General features: G+C 50.9%; 1 protein-coding gene across 6 annotated transcripts in view; it reads left to right on the top strand.

The window, feature by feature from the left end:
• Positions 1–19,004, top strand: part of TMEM209 (transmembrane protein 209) — a 41,234-nt gene that overhangs the window by 14,428 nt on the left and 7,802 nt on the right. For all 6 annotated transcript variants that reach the window (XM_058190631.1, XM_058190630.1, XM_058190634.1 and 3 more), the window contains 6 exons: positions 388–563; positions 2,845–2,916; positions 3,387–3,483; positions 13,072–13,197; positions 15,330–15,427; positions 17,053–17,167. In XM_058190631.1, the coding sequence (XP_058046614.1) occupies positions 388–563; positions 2,845–2,916; positions 3,387–3,483; positions 13,072–13,197; positions 15,330–15,427; positions 17,053–17,167 (684 nt within the window). The remainder of the gene's footprint in view (positions 1–387; positions 564–2,844; positions 2,917–3,386; positions 3,484–13,071; positions 13,198–15,329; positions 15,428–17,052; positions 17,168–19,004) is intronic.

A 19,004-nucleotide genomic window follows, 5' to 3' on the forward strand; every position in this document is an offset into this window, starting at 1 on the left:
ACAAAGTCAACTTTTATTGCCCCCAACAATCTGGGTCCTCATTTTACCTACCTTATAAAGGATGGAAGGCTGAGTCAACCTTGGGCCTGGTGGGGCTTGAACTTGCAGTAATTGCAAGCAGCTGTGTTAATAACAGACTGCATTAGTCTGTTGAGCCACCAGAGGCCCTAGACACTCTGAGTGATCAGCTCAGTCACCCAACTGGATTTTGTGCCTAAGGCGGGACTAGAACTCACCGTCTCCTGGTTTCTAGTCGCCGTCTTCACCACGGCATCAAGCTGGCTCTCTGACTTAGCCACCCAGCCCTAAGAGGCTGCAGTAAGATCCAAAGTACCTGCCTTGCTTGAGTAGCCTCATTCCTGTGTGTGTTTCTCTGGCCCACTGCAGGCAGTTCGGATTCGGGCTCTCCTTCAAACAGTCCGACTTTTTGGAACTACGGTCGCTCCATGGCCGACTACGCCCAGATGCTCCGGAAATTCCAGTACCAGCCGGCCTGCAGGTCCCAAGCCCCCTCAGCTCATAAGGATGAAGCCGATCTGAGTTCGAAACAAGCTGCCGAAGAGGTAAAATCTGCGGGTCGCTTCTCTGCAGGTGTTGATCCAGGTGACACATTGTATTAAAGTCTTCCTGTTCTAAGGGGTGGTTTTAAAGTTCAAGTAGTCCTCGACTTTACAGACGGAGCCCAGATTTTCTGTCACTAAGTGAGTTTTACCCCATGTTACGACCTTTCTTGCCCACAGCTGTTAAGCGAACCGCTTCAGCTTTTAAGTAAGTCACACGGTCGTTAATTGAATCTGGCTTCCCCCATTGGCTTTGCTTGTCGGACGGTCGCAAAAGGGGATTGCGTAAATCCCGGGGGGACATGGCGACCGTCATAAATAGGAGCCAGTTGCTCAACGCCTGAATTTTGATCACATGACCGTGGGGGATGCTGGAACAATCGTAAGTGTGAAAAACGGTCATGGGTCGCTTTTTCAGAGGCGCTGTAGGTTCAAACGGACACTAAAGGAGCTGTTGTAAGTCGGGGACTTCCCTGTACATTACAGCTGGTGGAGTTAATGGAAGCGTAGATAGCTGTTGTGACCCAGGCCCAAGTAGGTAGTAGGAAACTCAGTCAGTGTAAAAACAAACAAACTTTATTAGAACAGCTGAAAATTACTTCATTCTCAGCGTCATTCAACTAAATTAAAGCAAATTCCTCCGCATACAAATTCCTCAGTCCTATCACCAACCTTGGTTCAATCAGGCAAACTGCCAAAGGCCTTTCTTGGCAAAAGTTCAGAAGACACCGATATAAAACAAATGCAACAAGATGAAGCTATCAACGTTGTTTTCCGGCAAAGAGCCCAAACGCCGTTGCTGGTCTTTTAAGCCTTATGGGAGGGGCCAATCATCTCTTGGCATTACTCCCGAGTCGTCCTCTTTGCTTGAGCTGCTCTTGGCAGCTGTTCTCATGCGTGCATTAGGAGCAGGCTCCTCCTGTTCCACTGCCTCACTACTATCAGTCTCTGGAGTCCGCACCTCACTCCCCGATGGCCCTGGCCCCACCTCAGCCTCCAACGCAGAGCCCTCATCCGGGCCTTCCCCAGCCTCCAGGACTGGCCCCTGTTCTTCCTCAACCTCATCGCTTTCTGACTCCATAGCCAGCTCCGCAGACTGCTGGCGGACCACAACACATTCCTACTGTTAACTGAATCTGCAGATTACCATCTGATGGCCCTGTAAAAACTGAGCTGGCCTTCCTGGCTAAGGAAAGATCAGAAGAACATTTGTGGGACTAAAATATTTGGGGCTTCTGTGGGATAGCGTTGCTCCGATCTTCTCCAAGCTGGACTCCAGCTGCACAGAGCCTCTGGTGTTGACCAATAGAAGGTGTGGTCAACCTTCCCAAGAGGAGGTTTGTAGCTCAGGGTTGAAAGAAAGGGCTCCTTGGTGCTCTCTGAGCTGGGCGGTTTTCCTGCAGACGTTTCACGACCCAGCTGGGCAACAGCATCAGTGCAATGTTGACGACATTGTTGACTTGAGACGTGTTCTCGTTCGGTTAGTTTAGCCTGAATAACAAGAACAGAGTTAGCAAGAGTTGGAGGTCTTCTAGCCCAGCCCTCTCTGCTCAAGCAGAAGACCCTAAACTAGGAGTCTCCAACCTTGGTCCCTTTAAGACTTGTGGACTTCAACTCCCAGAGTCCCTCAGCCAGCAAAGCTAGCTGAGGAACTCTGGGAGTTGAAGTCCACAAGTCTTAAAGGGACCAAGGTTGGAGACTCCTGCCCTAGACCATTCCAGACAAATGGCTGTCCAGTCTCTTCTTAAAAACCTCCAGTGATGGAGCACTCACAACTTTATGGAGGCAAATCCATAATCAATTAAATTGATTAATTCTTTTAATTGTTAGGAAATTTCTCCTTAGTTCTAAGTTGCTTCTCTCCTTGATGACTCTCCATCCATTGCTTCTGGTCCTGCCTTCTGGTGCTTTGGAGAATAGCTTGACCCCCATCCTCTTTGGGGCAGCCCCTCAAATGTTTGAAGACTGCTGTCATGTAATAGATAGATGATCAGAGATAGAGATGGATAAGATACGGACAGACTGATGCAGTGGCCTAGAGGTGGAGCTCTCACCTCACAATCAGGAGGCTGTGAGTTTGATCCTAGATAGAGGCAGGTATTTCTCTCTGTGGGCACAGTGAGAATATATCTGCCGAACAAAACTCCTCATTGGCGTCAGGAAGGGCATCCGGCCAGTAAAACACTGCTAGCTCCATTCAGTTGCCCAGACAAGGGATTATGGGCTCGTTAAAAGGGGATGATGAGAGAGATAATTTCAAAACTTCTTTTATCTTCCTGGCCAGGTCTGGGCACGGGTGTCGATGAGCAGACAGCTGTTTGATCACATGGATTCCTGGACTGCCAAATTCAGAAATGTGAGTTTTGCCTTTGGCCTGTGTGTGTTTGTGTTCAAATGTGACACAGCCCTGGAAATTCCCTCCTGAGGTTGGAGCTTCGGGAAGGGGACTCTGGCCGAAGTGCACCTAGTCCTCGCCTTATTTATTTAAAAATAAAGATAAAATAAAATAATAAAATAATAAAATAAAAGATAAAAACAAAGTTACAAAAAATTTAAAACATTTTAAAAATCTAATTCAAATTAGGCCAAAACGAATAAAAACAGTGATAAAACCATAATAAAACCCACATTTAAAATACGTTAGGCCAGCCCTGCGCGATAAAACAAGAAGGTCTTTAGCTCGCGTCGAAAGGTACGGAGGTCGGGGAGTTGTCGTATCCCCGGAGGCAGCTTATGACCCGTCGCTTAGTGAAACCTCGAAACGTAGAAAACCGACAGCAGAACGTGTCGCTCTTCTAACCTCTAACAACTTTTTGGATCCAACAGTGGGTCAACGAGACAATTTTGGTGCCGCTGGTTCAAGAGATTGACTCTGTTAGCACTCAGCTGCGGAGAATGGGGTGTCCGGAGCTGCAGATTGGAGGTACGGTGACCTTACGAAAAAAATGTTTTTGCCATAATCATGTGCTCCCAAGTAAAATCTATGGATTACGATTGCAATTATTTTTTTTAAAAACTCGTTTTTAAAAAAACGAGTTTAGAATTTAGCAGCGTTCTAGAGAGAAGGGCTTTTCCTAGCTGGAAGCATCTAACGTTGTCAACCCTTTAGGAAAAAAAAAACATATGATAAAAAAGGTAAAGGTTCCCCTTGCACATACGTGCTAGTCGTTCCCGACTCTAGGGGGCAGTGCTCATCTCCGTTTCAAAGCCGAAGAGCCAGCGCTGTCCGAAGACGTCTCCGTGGTCATGTGGCCGGCATGACTCAACACCAAAGGCGCACGGGACGCTGTTACCTTCCCACCAAAGGTGGTCCCTATTTTTTCTACTTGCATTTTTTACATGCTTTCGAACTGCTAGGTTGGCAGAAGCTGGGACAAGTAACGGGAGCTCACCCTGTTACACGGCAGCACTAGGGATTCGAACCGCTGAGCTGCCGATCTTTCGATTGACAAGCTCAACATCCTAGCCCCTGAGCCACCGTTTCATTATTATGATGATGATGATGATGATGATGATGATGATAGAACATTTTATAAAGTTGCATTAAGATAAGATCGAAGATGGATGGACTTCAACTCCCAGAATTCACCAGCCGGCAAAGCTGTCTTTTAAATACAGATGGACTGCTGAATCTTGTCCTGATAGGTAACCCCAAAGGTGATTTTTTAAGAGGCGACTGGACTTCCTGGTTTTTCTTTGAAGGTGTTTCGCTTCTCATCCAAGAAGCTTCCTCAGCTCTGACTTGGATGGTGGGGAATGGAAGGATTGATACTCCTTGCAGACAGCCGGTCATTTGCATCCTTTTAGAAGGTCGTTGAGGCAGCTTGGAGGTTTTTCTGTGCCGTCAGGGTCACCTGAGTGGTGCAAAGGGTTCCTTTAGTTTTTTGGAAATCCATTCAAACTCCCACACGGTTCAAAATGGGGGGGAAAACACCTTTGGGACAACCATGACCTGGATGACTGAGATTCTCCACAGACTTTAAGCTATGCACCTTTGAATGGTGTGGGAGTAAGGAAAATTGCAGACTACAGGAACCATTTGCACCACTCACGTGACCCTGAGGACACAGATAAACCTCCAAGTGGCCGCCACAACCCTCTAAAACAGGGATGGCTGACCTTTTTGCCATCGCGTGCCAGGAAGAGGGGGGTGGGAGTGGGTTCACACGCATGCCCACACCCATAACTATGCGCCCTACACATGCGCGCGCAACCCTCCCCCCTCCCCCCCCGTTCCCTCTGCTCCTGGCACGCAGTGGCCCGGTAGGCCTGTTTTTCTCTCTCACCTGGCTCCAGAGCCTTTCTAGGAGTCTGGGGAGGACTGAAAATGGCCTTCCACACACACCCGCCGGAGGTCCTCCGGAAGCCAAAAACAGCCTGTTTGCCAACTTCCGGGTGGGACCGGAAGGCCCGTTTTTGCCTGTCCCCAGCCTCCAGGGCGTCTCTAGGAATCTGGGGAGGGCGAAAAAGGCCTCCCCACCCCCCAGAGGTCCTCGGGATGCCAGAAATGGCCCTTTTGCCAGCTTCCGGTGGGATGAACCCCTTTTGAATGGTGTGGGAGTAAGAATGGATTTCCAGAGGAAAAAATTGCAGACTACAAAAACCGTTTCACACAGGTAAACCTCCAAGTGGCCTCAACAGCCCTCTAAAAGGGTGCAAACGACCAGCTGGCTGCAAGGAGTATAAATTATATCAATATCAATATCGATCCTTCCATTCTCCATAGTGTGGCGATGGGAGGTGCCACATTTGGGTTATAACAGCAGCTCTGAGTTGAAAAATTTCTGAGGATCCGCCTCCCTGGTGACTTTCCCTCAGTCTTTTTCAACTCAGCCTCAGCTATGTTCGATTTAATTTTTAGCTCTAAACTTTTAGAGCTGAGCTATCTTATTCCCTGGATATCTTTTGTCTTATTTTTGGATTTTTGTTTTTCTTTTCTTTCCCTTTCGGGTGAATTTGTTTCTTTTGTCTTGTTTTTTTTCTTCTTGGATCTATGATTGTTGCTTGCAGCTAGGGAGGGCTCTCCGTTGATACGGATTGGAGGTGGGGGGGGTCGCCCTTTCCGACGCCTCCCACCCTTCCCCTTCCTCTCAGGTACCGGGCTGGTAGCTGTGGGGGGTGCTGCGGGGGTTTGCCTTCACCCCCAAAGGCTGCGACTGGCCTCCGTGGTGTCTGAGTGCCGTGATAAAAGCCGCTGGAGCCGCGCTAGCCTCTAAGACGGGTCTCCAACCTTGGTCCCTTTAAGACTTGTGGACTTCAACTCCCAGAGTCCCTCAGCCAGCAAAGCTGGTCGCTTTAAGACTTGTGGACTTCAACTCCCAGAGTCCCTCAGCCAGCAAAGCTGGTCCCTTTAAGACTTGTGGACTTCAACTCCCAGAGCCCCTCAGCCAGCAAAGCTGGTCCCTTTAAGACTTGTGGACTTCAACTCCCAGAGTCCCTCAGCCAGCAAAGCTGGTCCCTTTAAGACTTGTGGACTTCAACTCCCAGAGTCCCTCAGCCAGCAAAGCTGGTCCCTTTAAGACTTGTGGACTTCAACTCCCAGAGTCCCTCAGCCAGCAAAGCTGGTCCCTTTAAGACTTGTGGACTTCAACTCCCAGAGTCCCTCAGCGAGTTTCAACCTTGGTCCCTTTAAGACTTGTGGACTTCAACTCCCAGAGTCCCTCAGCCAGCAAAGCTGGTCCCTTTAAGACTTGTGGACTTCAACTCCCAGAGTCCCTCAGCCAGCAAAGCTGGTCGCTTTAAGACTTGTGGACTTCAACTCCCAGAGTCCCTCAGCCAGCAAAGCTGGTCCCTTTAAGACTTGTGGACTTCAACTCCCAGAGTCCCTCAGCGAGTTTCAACCTTGGTCCCTTTAAGACTTGTGGACTTCAACTCCCAGAGTCCCTCAGCCAGCAAAGCTGGTCGCTTTAAGACTTGTGGACTTCAACTCCCAGAGTCCCTCAGCCAGCAAAGCTGGTCGCTTTAAGACTTGTGGACTTCAACTCCCAGAGTCCCTCAGCCAGCAAAGCTGGTCGCTTTAAGACTTGTGGACTTCAACTTCCAGAGTCCCTCAGCCAGCAAAGCTGGTCGCTTTAAGACTTGTGGACTTCAACTCCCAGAGTCCCTCAGCCGGCAAAGCTGGTCCCTTTAAGACTTGTGGACTTCAACTCCCAGAGTCCCTCAGCCAGCAAAGCTGGTCGCTTTAAGACTTGTGGACTTCAACTTCCAGAGCCCCTCAGCCAGCAAAGCTGGTCCCTTTAAGACTTGTGGACTTCAACTCCCAGAGTCCCTCAGCCAGCAAAGCTGGTCCCTTTAAGACTTGTGGACTTCAACTCCCAGAGTCCCTCAGCCAACAAAGCTGGCTGAGGAACTCTGGGAGTTGAAGTCCACAAGTCTTAAAGGGACCAAGGTTGGAGACCCCTGCTCTAAGAGCCTTGGCGCGGCTGCCTTTTGCTCCAGAGTTTCCTGAGCCAGTCAGCTGTGGAGCGGGCTTGTTGCTTGCAGCTGGGGGCTGTTTTTGGAGCTTGTCGGCCACGCCAGCCTCTTGCAGCCTGGCCTTGGGCCCGTTTTATTACTTCCTGCAGTTTTGGCGCCAGGAAGGAACTGTGGCAGAGCTGCTGGGCTGCACTATCCTTTGTTAGCCTGGCGGGGCCCCAGAAAGGCAGGAGTTAATTGCTCACCCTTCCTCCCCCCTCATGCTTTGCAATTGTGGCTTCCAGCTGGGTGGCTTTGATCCCGCAGCATGGCCACAGGGCTGGCATCTGTGGATGGGAGGCCCTGGTCATTTTCCAGCCATTTTGGTGCCTGCAGGCGAGCTTTGCAGCCTGATCCGGTGGATCTGGAGGACCAGAGCCTGATAATCTACAGTGATCTGCAAAAGTTGAAGTCACGAATTTGAGGATTCCAGTTTGTCTGCATCGTGGCATCAGGCCTGTATATTTTCCCTTTCTGCCCTGTTTGAAATTTTCTGTTGTTTTACAAAAAGAAAAAAGGAAGGAAGAGAAAGAAAGAAAGAAAGAAAGAAAGAAAGAAAGAAAGAAAGAAAGAAAGAAAGAAAGAAAGAAAGAAAGAAAGAAAGAAAGAAAGAAATTGGACTTCGGACCTTTACTTCCTTGAGGGGGGTTGGTCATTTGGCAAATAGCTTGTCCTGCTTTTGTGGATTACAGGGGCTTCTGTCTTAACACCTACTTACCATGGGAGACTCTGGTAGGCAGGCTGCATTTTCGGCAGTGGGTTCTTGGTCACCAGATAGAGGGGGCAGAGCGACAATCAGGCCTAGCACAGCCAGCCTCGCTGCGGCTGCTAAGATTTGTACCAGGGCCAATGTCCATGCTGGCACATCCAAGGCTGAGGAAAGGACTGACCAGGTACGACAGAAAGCCATTGATAGGCAGTTTGCCAAGGCTTCAGCGGAGTTTTTACTTCAGGCCCCTTCAGACTCCGCCAGTGCTGAGCATCAGATGCATTCTCCGCCCCCAGATTTGCCTCCTCGGCAGGATCTGAACATACCATCTCAACCTGCAGCTGCCGGGTCCTGGTCATCTGATCCCGTCAGTGACCCTCAGCCTCAGCCTGGGCCTTCTGGGGCTCCACTTAGGGCCCCTGAGGCAACGTGGACTCCCACCACTGCAGGACTCCGCCAAGGGGATGTGGGAGAACAAGACATGCCACAGTTTATGAAGAGATGGCTTGGTCAGGCCATTAAGAGAGGCATTGCGGAGGAAATGCGCCAGCAATTTCAACCACCTGCCCACTTACATCCTCTCGGAGCCTCTTGGAGACTTTTGCCTCCAGTGGTTGAGTACCAGGAACCTGTGTCTCCCGCTCCCTCTGAACTTAGCTATTACAATGGGAAGCGGCAGGGTGAGGAGGATTTTTCTGTATCCGAGCAGGATGCCCGGCCAAAACCTCCCTTCAAGGATCCATTCAATCCTCCCCTCCTCAAACCTTTGTTGGCAAAGGCTCGGGCTACAGGACGTATGGATCGGGTACCTGCAGCTTCTGGATCCACTTTAGATTGCGGGGAGCGGGACGATTTCCTGTTCACCGAGCAGGCGGCGGAGGCAGAGACCTGAGATGTTTTTGGACTTAATACGAAGGCAGTGGTCCTCACCGGCTACAGCTTCCAGGCCCACTGGGTTGGAGAATCAACTTTTTGGAGTGGATGCAGCCTTACTTAAGTTACTGGACATTCCCAAAGTGGCTGCTCTGACCTCTTCTTCTGTTTTACCGCCTGATGCCGAGGACGCCTTGAGGGCAGAGGAAAAGAGAGAGGAGACGGCCCTGCGCCGGGCTCACCTGGCAGATTCCTGGGCTATTAGAGCCTCTACAGCGGCTTCCTTCCTTACCAGGGTGTCAGTTCGATGGCTGCGACAACTTCAGTCTCGCTTAGCGCCGGATGATATACGGGCTCACCAGGACCTCTCCAAGATTTTAGCTGCTGCAGAATACACCGCCGACGCAACTTTGGCCTCTACCAAGTTTTCTGCCAGGGCCACGGCGGCATCTGTCACGGCTAGACGGCTGCTTTGGCTACGACACTGGCGCATGGACACGAAGCATAAATGGAAGCTGGCTTCTGCCCCTTTTGAAGGGGGACATTTATTTGGCCAGTCTTTGGATCCTTTATTAATCGAAACTAGAGACAAGAGGAAGGTGCTTCCATCTCAGGGCAGGCGGGCCGATTTCCATCCGTCACCGTACTATAGGCGGCCCTCCTTCCGTCATGGGGATCGGGCTGGGCCGAGCTTTCCCCAACAACAACGGCCCTTCCAGTCACGGTCAGGTTACCAGAACGATAGGCATTCCTTTGCCAGAGGTAGACAACTGCCATCGAGCCAGCCCTTCAGGGGCAACAGTGGTAGAGGAGCTCGTTGCTCCAAGTGACAACTGGCCTCAGGCACCTATTGGGGGCAGACTGGGCCTGTTTGCAGATCGCTGGGACGACCTAACAATAGATACCTGGGTCAGGGAGACAGTGCGAGCAGGGCTCTCCCTCGAATTTCTCTTCCCTCCTCCGAGGCTTTTCCTCCGTTGCCCACTTTCTCGAGACCCGGTCAAACGGGGACTCACGGAATCGGCTATTCAGCATTTGCTGGATATTCGGACCCTTCAGCCGGTTCCGCTGGAGCAACGGGGGTGGGGATTTTATTCAATCTTGTTCATCGTTCCAAAGGCCTCGGGGGAGTGGAGACCAATTCTCAATTTGAAGGGACTCAACTATTACATAAGATACAGGAGGTTCAAAATGCACTCCCCGCATTCTATCTTAGCGGGGATCAGGGAGGGGGACTTCTTAGCTTCCATAGACCTCACAGAAGCGTACCTCCATGTCCCTATCACGCCAGACCATCCTCAGTACCTGAGGTTTTGTTATGCCGGCCGGCATTTCCAATACAGGGCCCTTCTGTGCGGATTGGCTTCGGCCCCCCCGAACGTTTACCAAGATTTTATCCGTCCTGGCGGCATACCTCAGGTCCATCCCTATCAGGATCCAGTGTTACCTGGATGACCTTCTTATCCAGGCGTCGTCCCAGCAGCTAGTGGAACATGACCTAACTATGACCTTAGGTGCTCTGAGGGATCATGGGTTTTCTGTGAATTTGGAAAAAATGTCAGGTCATACCTTCTACGACATTAGTGCACCTGGGGGCCCTAATAGACACTCGGGCGGGTCAGGTGTTCCTGTCCCAAGAGCGGCAGGAGAGCATATGGGCCTTAATTCAGCTGATTCGGCAGGACCAGACGGTGCCGGTGGCCCGATTGTCCCAACTGTTAGGGAAAATGATCTCCTGCCTGGCCATAGTTCCTTGGGCAAGATTCCATGCTCGACCACTCCAGTGGTTCTTGCTTCCCTTTCAGAGGGCGGGCACCAGTTCCTCGAAGACTCAGGTCAGGGTGCCGCCACGAGTGCTGCTCTCTCTCTCTCTTGGTGGGAGTCGGGGGCCATCAGGAGGGGACATTTTCTCAGGGAGCCTTGCAGAGTGATGGTGACGTCGGACGCCAGCCTCTTCGGCTGGGGAGGACATTGCGGGTCTCAGGTGGCCCAAGGACGCTGGACTCGGCTGGAGCTTGATCAGCAGATCAACTGGCTGGAGCTGCGGGCTGCGCGTCTGTCTCTTCAGGCTTTTCTGCCACTGGTGAGGGGGAGACATGTTCTTCTTCTCACAGACAATACAACAACGAAGGCCCATGTCAACAGAGAAGGCGGGACTCAATCACGTTCTGTTGTGTCTGCGCCCCCCGAGCCAGGCCTGCTGCCAGAAAGTGACTTGGAAAGTGAGGGGGAAGGGCTTACTTCGGGAGCACTGGCTTCCCTGGCTCAGCTCCAGGAGCCAGAGGCAGGCCAGGTGGAGGAGATAACGAGGCCTCCGTCCCCCGGCTCTTCCCCCCCCCAGGCCACGCCTCCAGATCCGGCAGATGGCAATCAGGCTTGGTTGGACCCTAGGTTTCATAGGCAGGAGAGGTGGGAACAACAGAAGCAGGGGTGGGGCAGGCCTAGGAAGTGCTGAGTCACAGAGCCACAGCCCAGGCTACCCAGGCTTTGGTGGAGGAGATTTGTAGGGCAGCTACATGGACTTCTCCATCTCCCTTCATACGTCGCTATAGACTGGCTGCGTATGCCTCGGCAGAGGCTGCCTTTGGGCGGAGGGTCTTGCAGAAGGTCCACAAAGAGTCAGGGTCGTCGGCCCAGACCAGTTCCCGCCCGTAGCACTCACCAGTCTTTGGTATATCCCAATGTGGCACCTCCCATCGCCACACTACGGAGAAGGGACGTTGATCTTACCGTGATACGTCCTATCTCATAGGGGCAATGGGAGTGCCAGTCCCACCCTGTTTCTGTCCGGTCCGACTCCCGTGGGGGGTGGGGAGGTGTTTTCCTGTTTTCCTATTTTCAGCTGGATTTCCATTCGCTTCGGCTTCGTTGTCAAAACTGAGGGACGTCACCAGGGAGGCGGATCCTCAGAAATTTTTCAACTCAGGCCATAGGCTAGAGCTGCTGTTATAACCCAATGTGGCACCTCCCATCGCCCCTGTGAGAAAGGACGTATCACGGTAAGACCAACGTCCCTTCCCCGCCATCCAGTCAGAGCTGTTGTGACCCAGGTTCCCGGACTCGGACTCCTGGAGGAGGAGGATTCAGAGAGTGAGGAGGAGGAACTGGCAAGGCCTGCTTCCCCTGGGCCCTCTTCCTCCCTGGCACCCACCCAGGAGGAGGAGGAGGGGCTGGCAAGGCCTGATTCTCCCGGGCCTTCTTCTGATTTGGCAACGCCCCAAGAACAATCTTGGCTTGATGCGAGACTGTGCAGATGTGACCGGCCCGCGCAGCAGAGGAGGCGTTAGGACAAAGTCAAAGAATGATGAGTCACGGAGTGACACTCACAGGGGCTATAAAGCAGGAGGCGGAACTTTCTGGCTTTTTGTCTTGGACAAAGCAGTGAATTTGCGCGGGCAAACTGTTTCAATGGAGGGAAGAATATATTTGTGAGTAACTCTGGCCTTATCTATAATTTCCTAGTTATCTCCAGAGACTTGGCAGGCGCGTGGGTAGACGTGGCCAGAACATCTCTGTGCCCGAAGGAATCCAGCCAAATGTAAATAAACTTGAAAAGAAGGCCTTTGTCGTGTCCCACTCCTCTGCTGACGGCCGGGTCAGGGAAATCCGAATCAGGCTTGCCTCTGCAGCTCTGCCAAAGTCCTAGCAAAGTCCTCAGGGCAGGCAGGAGACCAGAAAGTGACTTCAGCAAGATATGTTTAAACTTTGCCTGACTCAGAGAATGCCAGAAAGCAGGTCCTTTATATAGGCCATGGGGTGTGGCTCCATGACTCAGCACTTATCCAGGCCTGCTCCTCCCTTCCTTCTGTTGCCTCCGCCTATCAAGTCTTCTGACGCGAGGGTCACTCCAGTCGGCAGCTGTTGGCAATTGACCTCCCTCAGGCTCACGTGCTGTGGAGGTCAATTTTGCTCCGTTTGCCTGGGCATGGAGCCAGAGCTGGGGGCTGGAGGTATTTCCTCCTCTTCAGCCTGTCTGGGCATGGAGCCAGGGCCGGGGCTGGGGCCGGGAGGCATACTAGGAAATTCCTCCGTGTTCGGAAGCAGATAAGAAGGCCCCGGCTGCGGTGAGATCGGACGAGACACAACAGCCTTTGACTGACTTTTTGTTGGGAGTATTGGGAGAGGGAAACAGAACAAGAGCTGAAGAAGCTTCTGGGAGGAGAAGCGAAACGCCTTCAAAAGAAAGAAAAAAGACAAAACCAGAAAGTCCATTGCCTCTTGGGGTGGGGGGGAAAAGGCAACTCCACCGCGACCTGGAGGGTCTGAGAAGCTCTATAGGCTTTTAGGCATCTTGAACCTTTTGTGCTGCAGAACCGAGAGCTCTCGATCGCAGCTGCTGCTTCCGTTTCTGAGGTTGCCGCTTGAGTCAAAGGAAGTGCACAGCTGTTACCGAGACCCGAAACGGGGGGGGTTTCTTGATGACGAAGGTTGCAGTTTCTTTCTCTCTCTCTCTCTCTCTCTCTTTGTGGTCTGCAGAAGCCAGCCTGAGCAGCCTGAAGCAAGCCGCTTTGGTGAAAGGCCCCCTTATTCCCACCCTGAATACAATCGTCCAATACTTGGACCTGACCCCGAATCAGGAATATTTAGTAGAAAGGATCAAAGGTAAATGGCTGTTTAGTTCTATCCTGCCTTTATCGTGGGTTTTATGAATCGTTCAAGACAGGGAACATGCCTCGTGCTCCCCGCTCCTCCTGTTTGCCTCACAACGACCACCCTGTGAGGTGGGTTGGGCTGAGAGGGAGTGTGGTAGGACCAAAGTCATCCTTTCAGGCCTAAGACAGGACTAGAACTCCCAGTCTCCTGGTGATTGGTCCAAAGTCACGCTGCCAGCTTTCCTGCCTAGGGTAGGACTAGAACTCCCAGTCTCCTGGTGATTGGTCCAAAGTCACCCAGCCAGATTTCAAGCTGAAGGCAGGACTAGAACTCACTGTCTCCTGGTGATTGGTCCAAAGTCACCCAGTTGGCTTTCGTGCCTAAGGCAGGACTAGAACTCGCAGTCTCCTGGTGATTGGTCCAAAGTCACCCAGGCAGGACTAGAACTCCCAATCACCTTGTCATTAGTCCAAAGTCACCCAGCCAGCTTTCAAGCTGAAGGCAGAACTAGAACTCACTGTCTCCTGGTGATTGGTCCAAAGTCACCCAGTTGGCTTTCATGCCTAAGGCAGGACTAGAACTCGCAGTCTCCTGGTGATTGGTCCAGAGTCACCCAGGCAGGACTAGAACTCCCAATCACCTTGTCATTAGTCCAAAGTCACCCAGGCAGCTTTCAAGCTGAAGGTAGAACTAGAACTCACTGTCTCCTGGTGATTGGTCCAAAGTCACCCAGTTGGCTTTCATGCCTAAGGCAGGACTAGAACTCGCAGTCTCCTGGTGATTGGTCCAGAATCACCCAGGCAGGACTAGAACTCCCAATCACCTTGTCATTAGTCCAAAGTCACCCAGGCAGCTTTCAAGCTGAAGGTAGAACTAGAACTCACTGTCTCCTGGTGATTGGTCCAAAGTCACCCAGTTGGCTTTCATGCCTAAGGCAGGACTAGAACTCGCAGTCTCCTGGTGATTGGTCTAAAGTCACCCAGGCAGGACTAGAACTCCCAATCACCTTGTCATTAGTCCAAAGTCACCCAGCCAGCTTTCAAGCTGAAGGCAGGACTAGAACTCACTGTCTTCTGGTGATTGGTCCAGAGTCATGTAGGCAGCTTTCCTGCCTAAGGTGGGACTACAACTCCCAGTCTCCTGGTAATTGGTCCAAAGTCACGCTGCCAGCTTTCCTACCTAAGGTAGGACTAGAACTCGCAGTCTCCTGGTGATTGGTCCAGAATCACCCAGGCAGGACTAGAACTCCCAATCACCTTGTCATTAGTCCAAAGTCACCCAGGCAGCTTTCAAGCTGAAGGTAGAACTAGAACTCACTGTCTCCTGGTGATTGGTCCAAAGTCACCCAGTTGGCTTTCATGCCTAAGGCAGGACTAGAACTCGCAGTCTCCTGGTGATTGGTCTAAAGTCACCCAGGCAGGACTAGAACTCCCAATCACCTTGTCATTAGTCCAAAGTCACCCAGCCAGCTTTCAAGCTGAAGGCAGGACTAGAACTCACTGTCTTCTGGTGATTGGTCCAGAGTCATGTAGGCAGCTTTCCTGCCTAAGGTGGGACTACAACTCCCAGTCTCCTGGTAATTGGTCCAAAGTCACGCTGCCAGCTTTCCTACCTAAGGTAGGACTAGAACTCGCAGTCTCCTGGTGATTGGTCCAAAGTCACCCAGTTGGCTTTCGTGCCTAAGGTAGGACTAGAACTCCCAGTCTCCTGGTGATTGGTCCAAAGTCACCCAGGCAGCTTTCAAGCTGAAGGCAGGACTAGGAGGAGACTCACTGTCTCCTGGTGATTGGTCCAAAGTTACCCCAGGCAGCTTTCCTGCGTAAGGCAGGACTAGAGCTCCCAGTGATTGATCCAAAGTCACCCAGGTGGCTTTCAGACCAGAACAGGACTAGAACTCACCGTCTCCTGGTGATTGGCCCAAAGACCCCTATCCCGTTTTCAGGCATAAAACTAGAACTCCCAGTCTCCTGGTGATTGGTCCAAAGTCACGCTGCCAGCTTTCCTGCCTAAGGCAGGACTAGAACTCCCAGTACTACAGATATGTAGTAGAACTGACGATGAAACCAATGAGAAGGAGCTGGAAAAAACAATTCCCCGCCCCCTTTTGGCCATTGACGGTATTGTCTTTCGCTCACTGACAGAGCTTTCCCAAGGCGGCTGCATGAGTTCGTTCAGGTGGAACCGAGGCGGAGACTTCAAAGCGCGCACCTGGGATACTGATTTACCCACGGACTCCGGAGTAAGTCCGCCGCCTGCTCCAAAGCCGCCTTAAGTCGGTAAACGCAGGTGTACCTGATTCATTCTCCCTTTTCTGTCCCTAGCAAGGCTGCTGGCAGAGTTATGTATTTGTTTTGATCGGTTTGTCTCCCGTCTTCATGATTTTTTACAAATAATCCGAGCCACTGAACACATACAACACGTCTTCCTCCTTCTGCGTTCTTCCCCACAACGACAAACCTGCGACTTGGGCTGGGCTGAAAGAGAGGATGATTGGGCCAAAGTCACCCAGTCGCCTTTCATGCCTAAAGCGGAACTAGAATTCACAATTTCCTGCGAACTGGCCCAAAGTCATCAGGCTGGCTTTCATGGAACTAGAACTCCCCTTGGCCCAAAGTCACCCAGGCAGCTTCTATGCTTAAGGTGAAACTAGAACTCACATTCACCCAGTGATTGGCCCAAAGTCACCCAGCCGGCTTTCATACCTAAGGTAGAACTAGAACTCACCATCTCTTGCTGATTGGCCCAAAGTTACCCAGCCACCTTTCATGCCCAAGGCAGTACTAGAAATCACCCTCTCCCGGTGATCGGCCCAAATTCACCCAGGAGGCTTTCATAGCCAAGGTAGAACTAGAACTCACCCTCTCCCGGTGATTGGCCCAAAGTCATCCAGCTGATTTCCGTGCCTAAGACAAAACTAGAACTCACCATCTTCTGCTAATTGGCCCAAAGTCAACAGACTTGCTTTCACACCTAAAGTGGAACTAGAACTCACCATCTCCTGCTAATTGGCCCATAATCACCCAAGCAGCTTTCATGCCTAAGGTAGAACTAGAACTCACCCTCTCCTGCTCATTGGCCCAAAGTTGTTGTGACCTAGGCCCAAGCAGTTATTACCAGACGCAATCAGTCCTAAACAAACATATTTTATTAGAACAGCTGAGAATTACTTCATTCTCAGCTTAATCCAAATTAATTCCAAGAACAAAGTCCTTCAGAAAAAGTCCTTCGGCCTTATCACAAACCTTTGTCCTCTTTCGCACCCTCCAAAGGCTTTTCTTGGCAAAGCCCCACGAAGTTCAGAAATGAGACGCTGACCAGAAACCAATGTAGCAATGTTGCTTTCCTACAAAGAGCCCAAGATCCATTGCTGCTCTTTTAAGCCTTATGGGAGGGGCCAATCATCTCCTGGTCTTACTCCCAAGTCGTCCCTTTTGCTTCAGCTGCTCTTGCTTTCTGGCAGCTCTTTGCGTACGTGCACTAGGAACAGGCTCCTCCTGTTCCTCTGCCTCACTACTGTCAGCCCCTGGAGGCTCTGGAGTCCATGCATCACTCCCAGATGGCCCTGGCCCCATTTCTGCCTCCAACACAGAGCCCTCGTCCGGGCCTTCCCCTGACTCCAGGACTGGCCCATGGTCCTCCCCAGCCTCCTCACTGTCCAATTCCGCTGCCAGCTCCGCTGACTGCTGGTGGACCACAACAAAATTCACCCAGCCGTCTTTCATGCCTTAGGTGGCACTAGAACTCACCCTCTCCGATAATTGGTCCAAAGTCACCCAGCTGGCTTTCACGCCTAAGGTGGCACCGTCTTTATTTCTGAAGTGTCCGACGTGGCGCTAACTTTGAACTTCCCTTCTCTCCCTCCAGATCCTTATGCACGTATTCTGCACGTATCTTGACTCCAGGCTTCCTCCCCATCCTAAATACCCCGATGGGAAAACCTTCACCTCCCAGCATTTCATTCAAACCCCCGATAAACCAGGTAATGTAGAGTTTATTTATTTTTTAATTTTTTTTTTAAATGAGTGCAACCTCGACTTCACTACCACAAATGTGGCTCCAGATTTCTGTTGCTAAGCAAGACCGTTCTTAAGTGTTGTTATTGGTTTTTTTCCCCCCACCGTTGTTAAGCGAATCACTGCCATTGTTAAGTTAGTCACACGGTCGTTAAGCGAATCTGGCTTTGACTTTGCTTGTCAGAAGGTCGCCAAAGGGGATCACGTGACCCTGGGAGACTGCAACTGTCATAAGTACACGCCAGTTGCCAAGCCTCGGAACCGTGATCACGTGACCACGGGAATGGTGGAACAGTCGTAAGTGTGAATAACAGCCTCTTTCAGTCCTGTTGTAGCGTCAAGCAGTCATTAAATGAGGACTACCTGTACCTTGGTGCTAGAAAGCCTGCGCTTCACAATTGCAGAATACATAGATAGGCCATTATCGACATCATTAGATTGGGTGACGTGTTAATACTGTTTACAAAGCCTTACTAAGACCTTACCAAGCCACACTTGGAATACAGCATCCAGTTTTGGTCACCACTATATAAAAAGATGTTGAGACTCTGGAAAGAGTGCGGAGAAGAGCAACAAATCAGGGGGCTGGAGGATAAAACAGTTGCTGGAATTGGGTATGGCATAGGGCCGGGATACTTACGGGACCGCCTGCTGCTACCGAATACCTCTCACCGACCCGTGCGCTCTCACAGAGAGGGGCTCCTCAGGGTGCCATCGGCGCGACAGTGTCGTCTGGCGACACCCAAGGGAAGGGCCTTCTCTGTGGGGGCTCCCGCCCTCTGGAACGAACTCCCCCCAGGACTTCGTCAACTTCCGGACCTCCGAACCTTTCGCCACGAGCTTAAAACCTATTTATTCATCTGCGCTGGACTGGGTTAGTGTTTTAATGGGTTTTAATGGGTTTTTAGTTCCAAATTTTAATTCTGGCCAATTTTAATAAGTTTTTTAATTGTATTTTTAATCTGTATTTATAGTATTGTATTTTTATTTGGCTGTGAACCGCCCTGAGTCCTTCGGGAGAAGGGCGGTATACAAATGTAAATAATAAATAAAAATAAATAAATAAATAATAATAATAATAATAATAATAATAATAATAATAATAATGTTTTAATTTGTATACCGCCCTTCTCCCGAAGGACTCAGGGCGGTGAACAGGCAAATAAAATACAAACAGAAACACACACAATAATTAAAACAACCCTTAAAAAACTGATTCAAATTTGCCAAAAAATTTAAAATAACAGTACACCCCATAAGAATTACAAAAATTTACAAAAATTTAAAACCTATCGAAATTCAATTTAAAATTTAAAATCAGGCCAGTCCAGCCATACGAAATAAATAGGTTTTAAGTTCGCGGCGAAAGGTCCTAAGGTCAGGTAGTTGTCGAAGCCCAGGGGGGAAGCTCGTTCCATAGGGTAGGAGCCCCCACAGAGAAGGCCCTCTCCCTGGGGGCCGCCAGTCGACGCTGTTTGGCTGACGGCACCCTGAGGAGTCCCTCTCTGTGGGAACGCACCGGACGCTGGGAGATAGAGGCCGGCAGTAGACGGTCCCGTAAGTAGCCCGGTCCTAAGCCATGTCTAGTTTAATGGACAGAAGGATTAGGAGTTAATGATAGCAGTGTATAAGGGGCTGCCACAAAGAAGAGGGAAGGGGTCGACCTATTCTCCAAAGCACCTGAAGGCAGGAGAAGAAGCAATGGGTGGAAAAACTAACCAAGGAGAGAGGCAACCTAGAAGGAAGGAGAAATTTCCTGACATTTAGAACAGTTAACCAGTGGAACTACTTGCCACCAGAAGT

Source organism: Ahaetulla prasina, chromosome 7, assembly GCF_028640845.1.
Source record: "Ahaetulla prasina isolate Xishuangbanna chromosome 7, ASM2864084v1, whole genome shotgun sequence".
Classification (NCBI taxonomy): domain Eukaryota; kingdom Metazoa; phylum Chordata; class Lepidosauria; order Squamata; family Colubridae; genus Ahaetulla; species Ahaetulla prasina.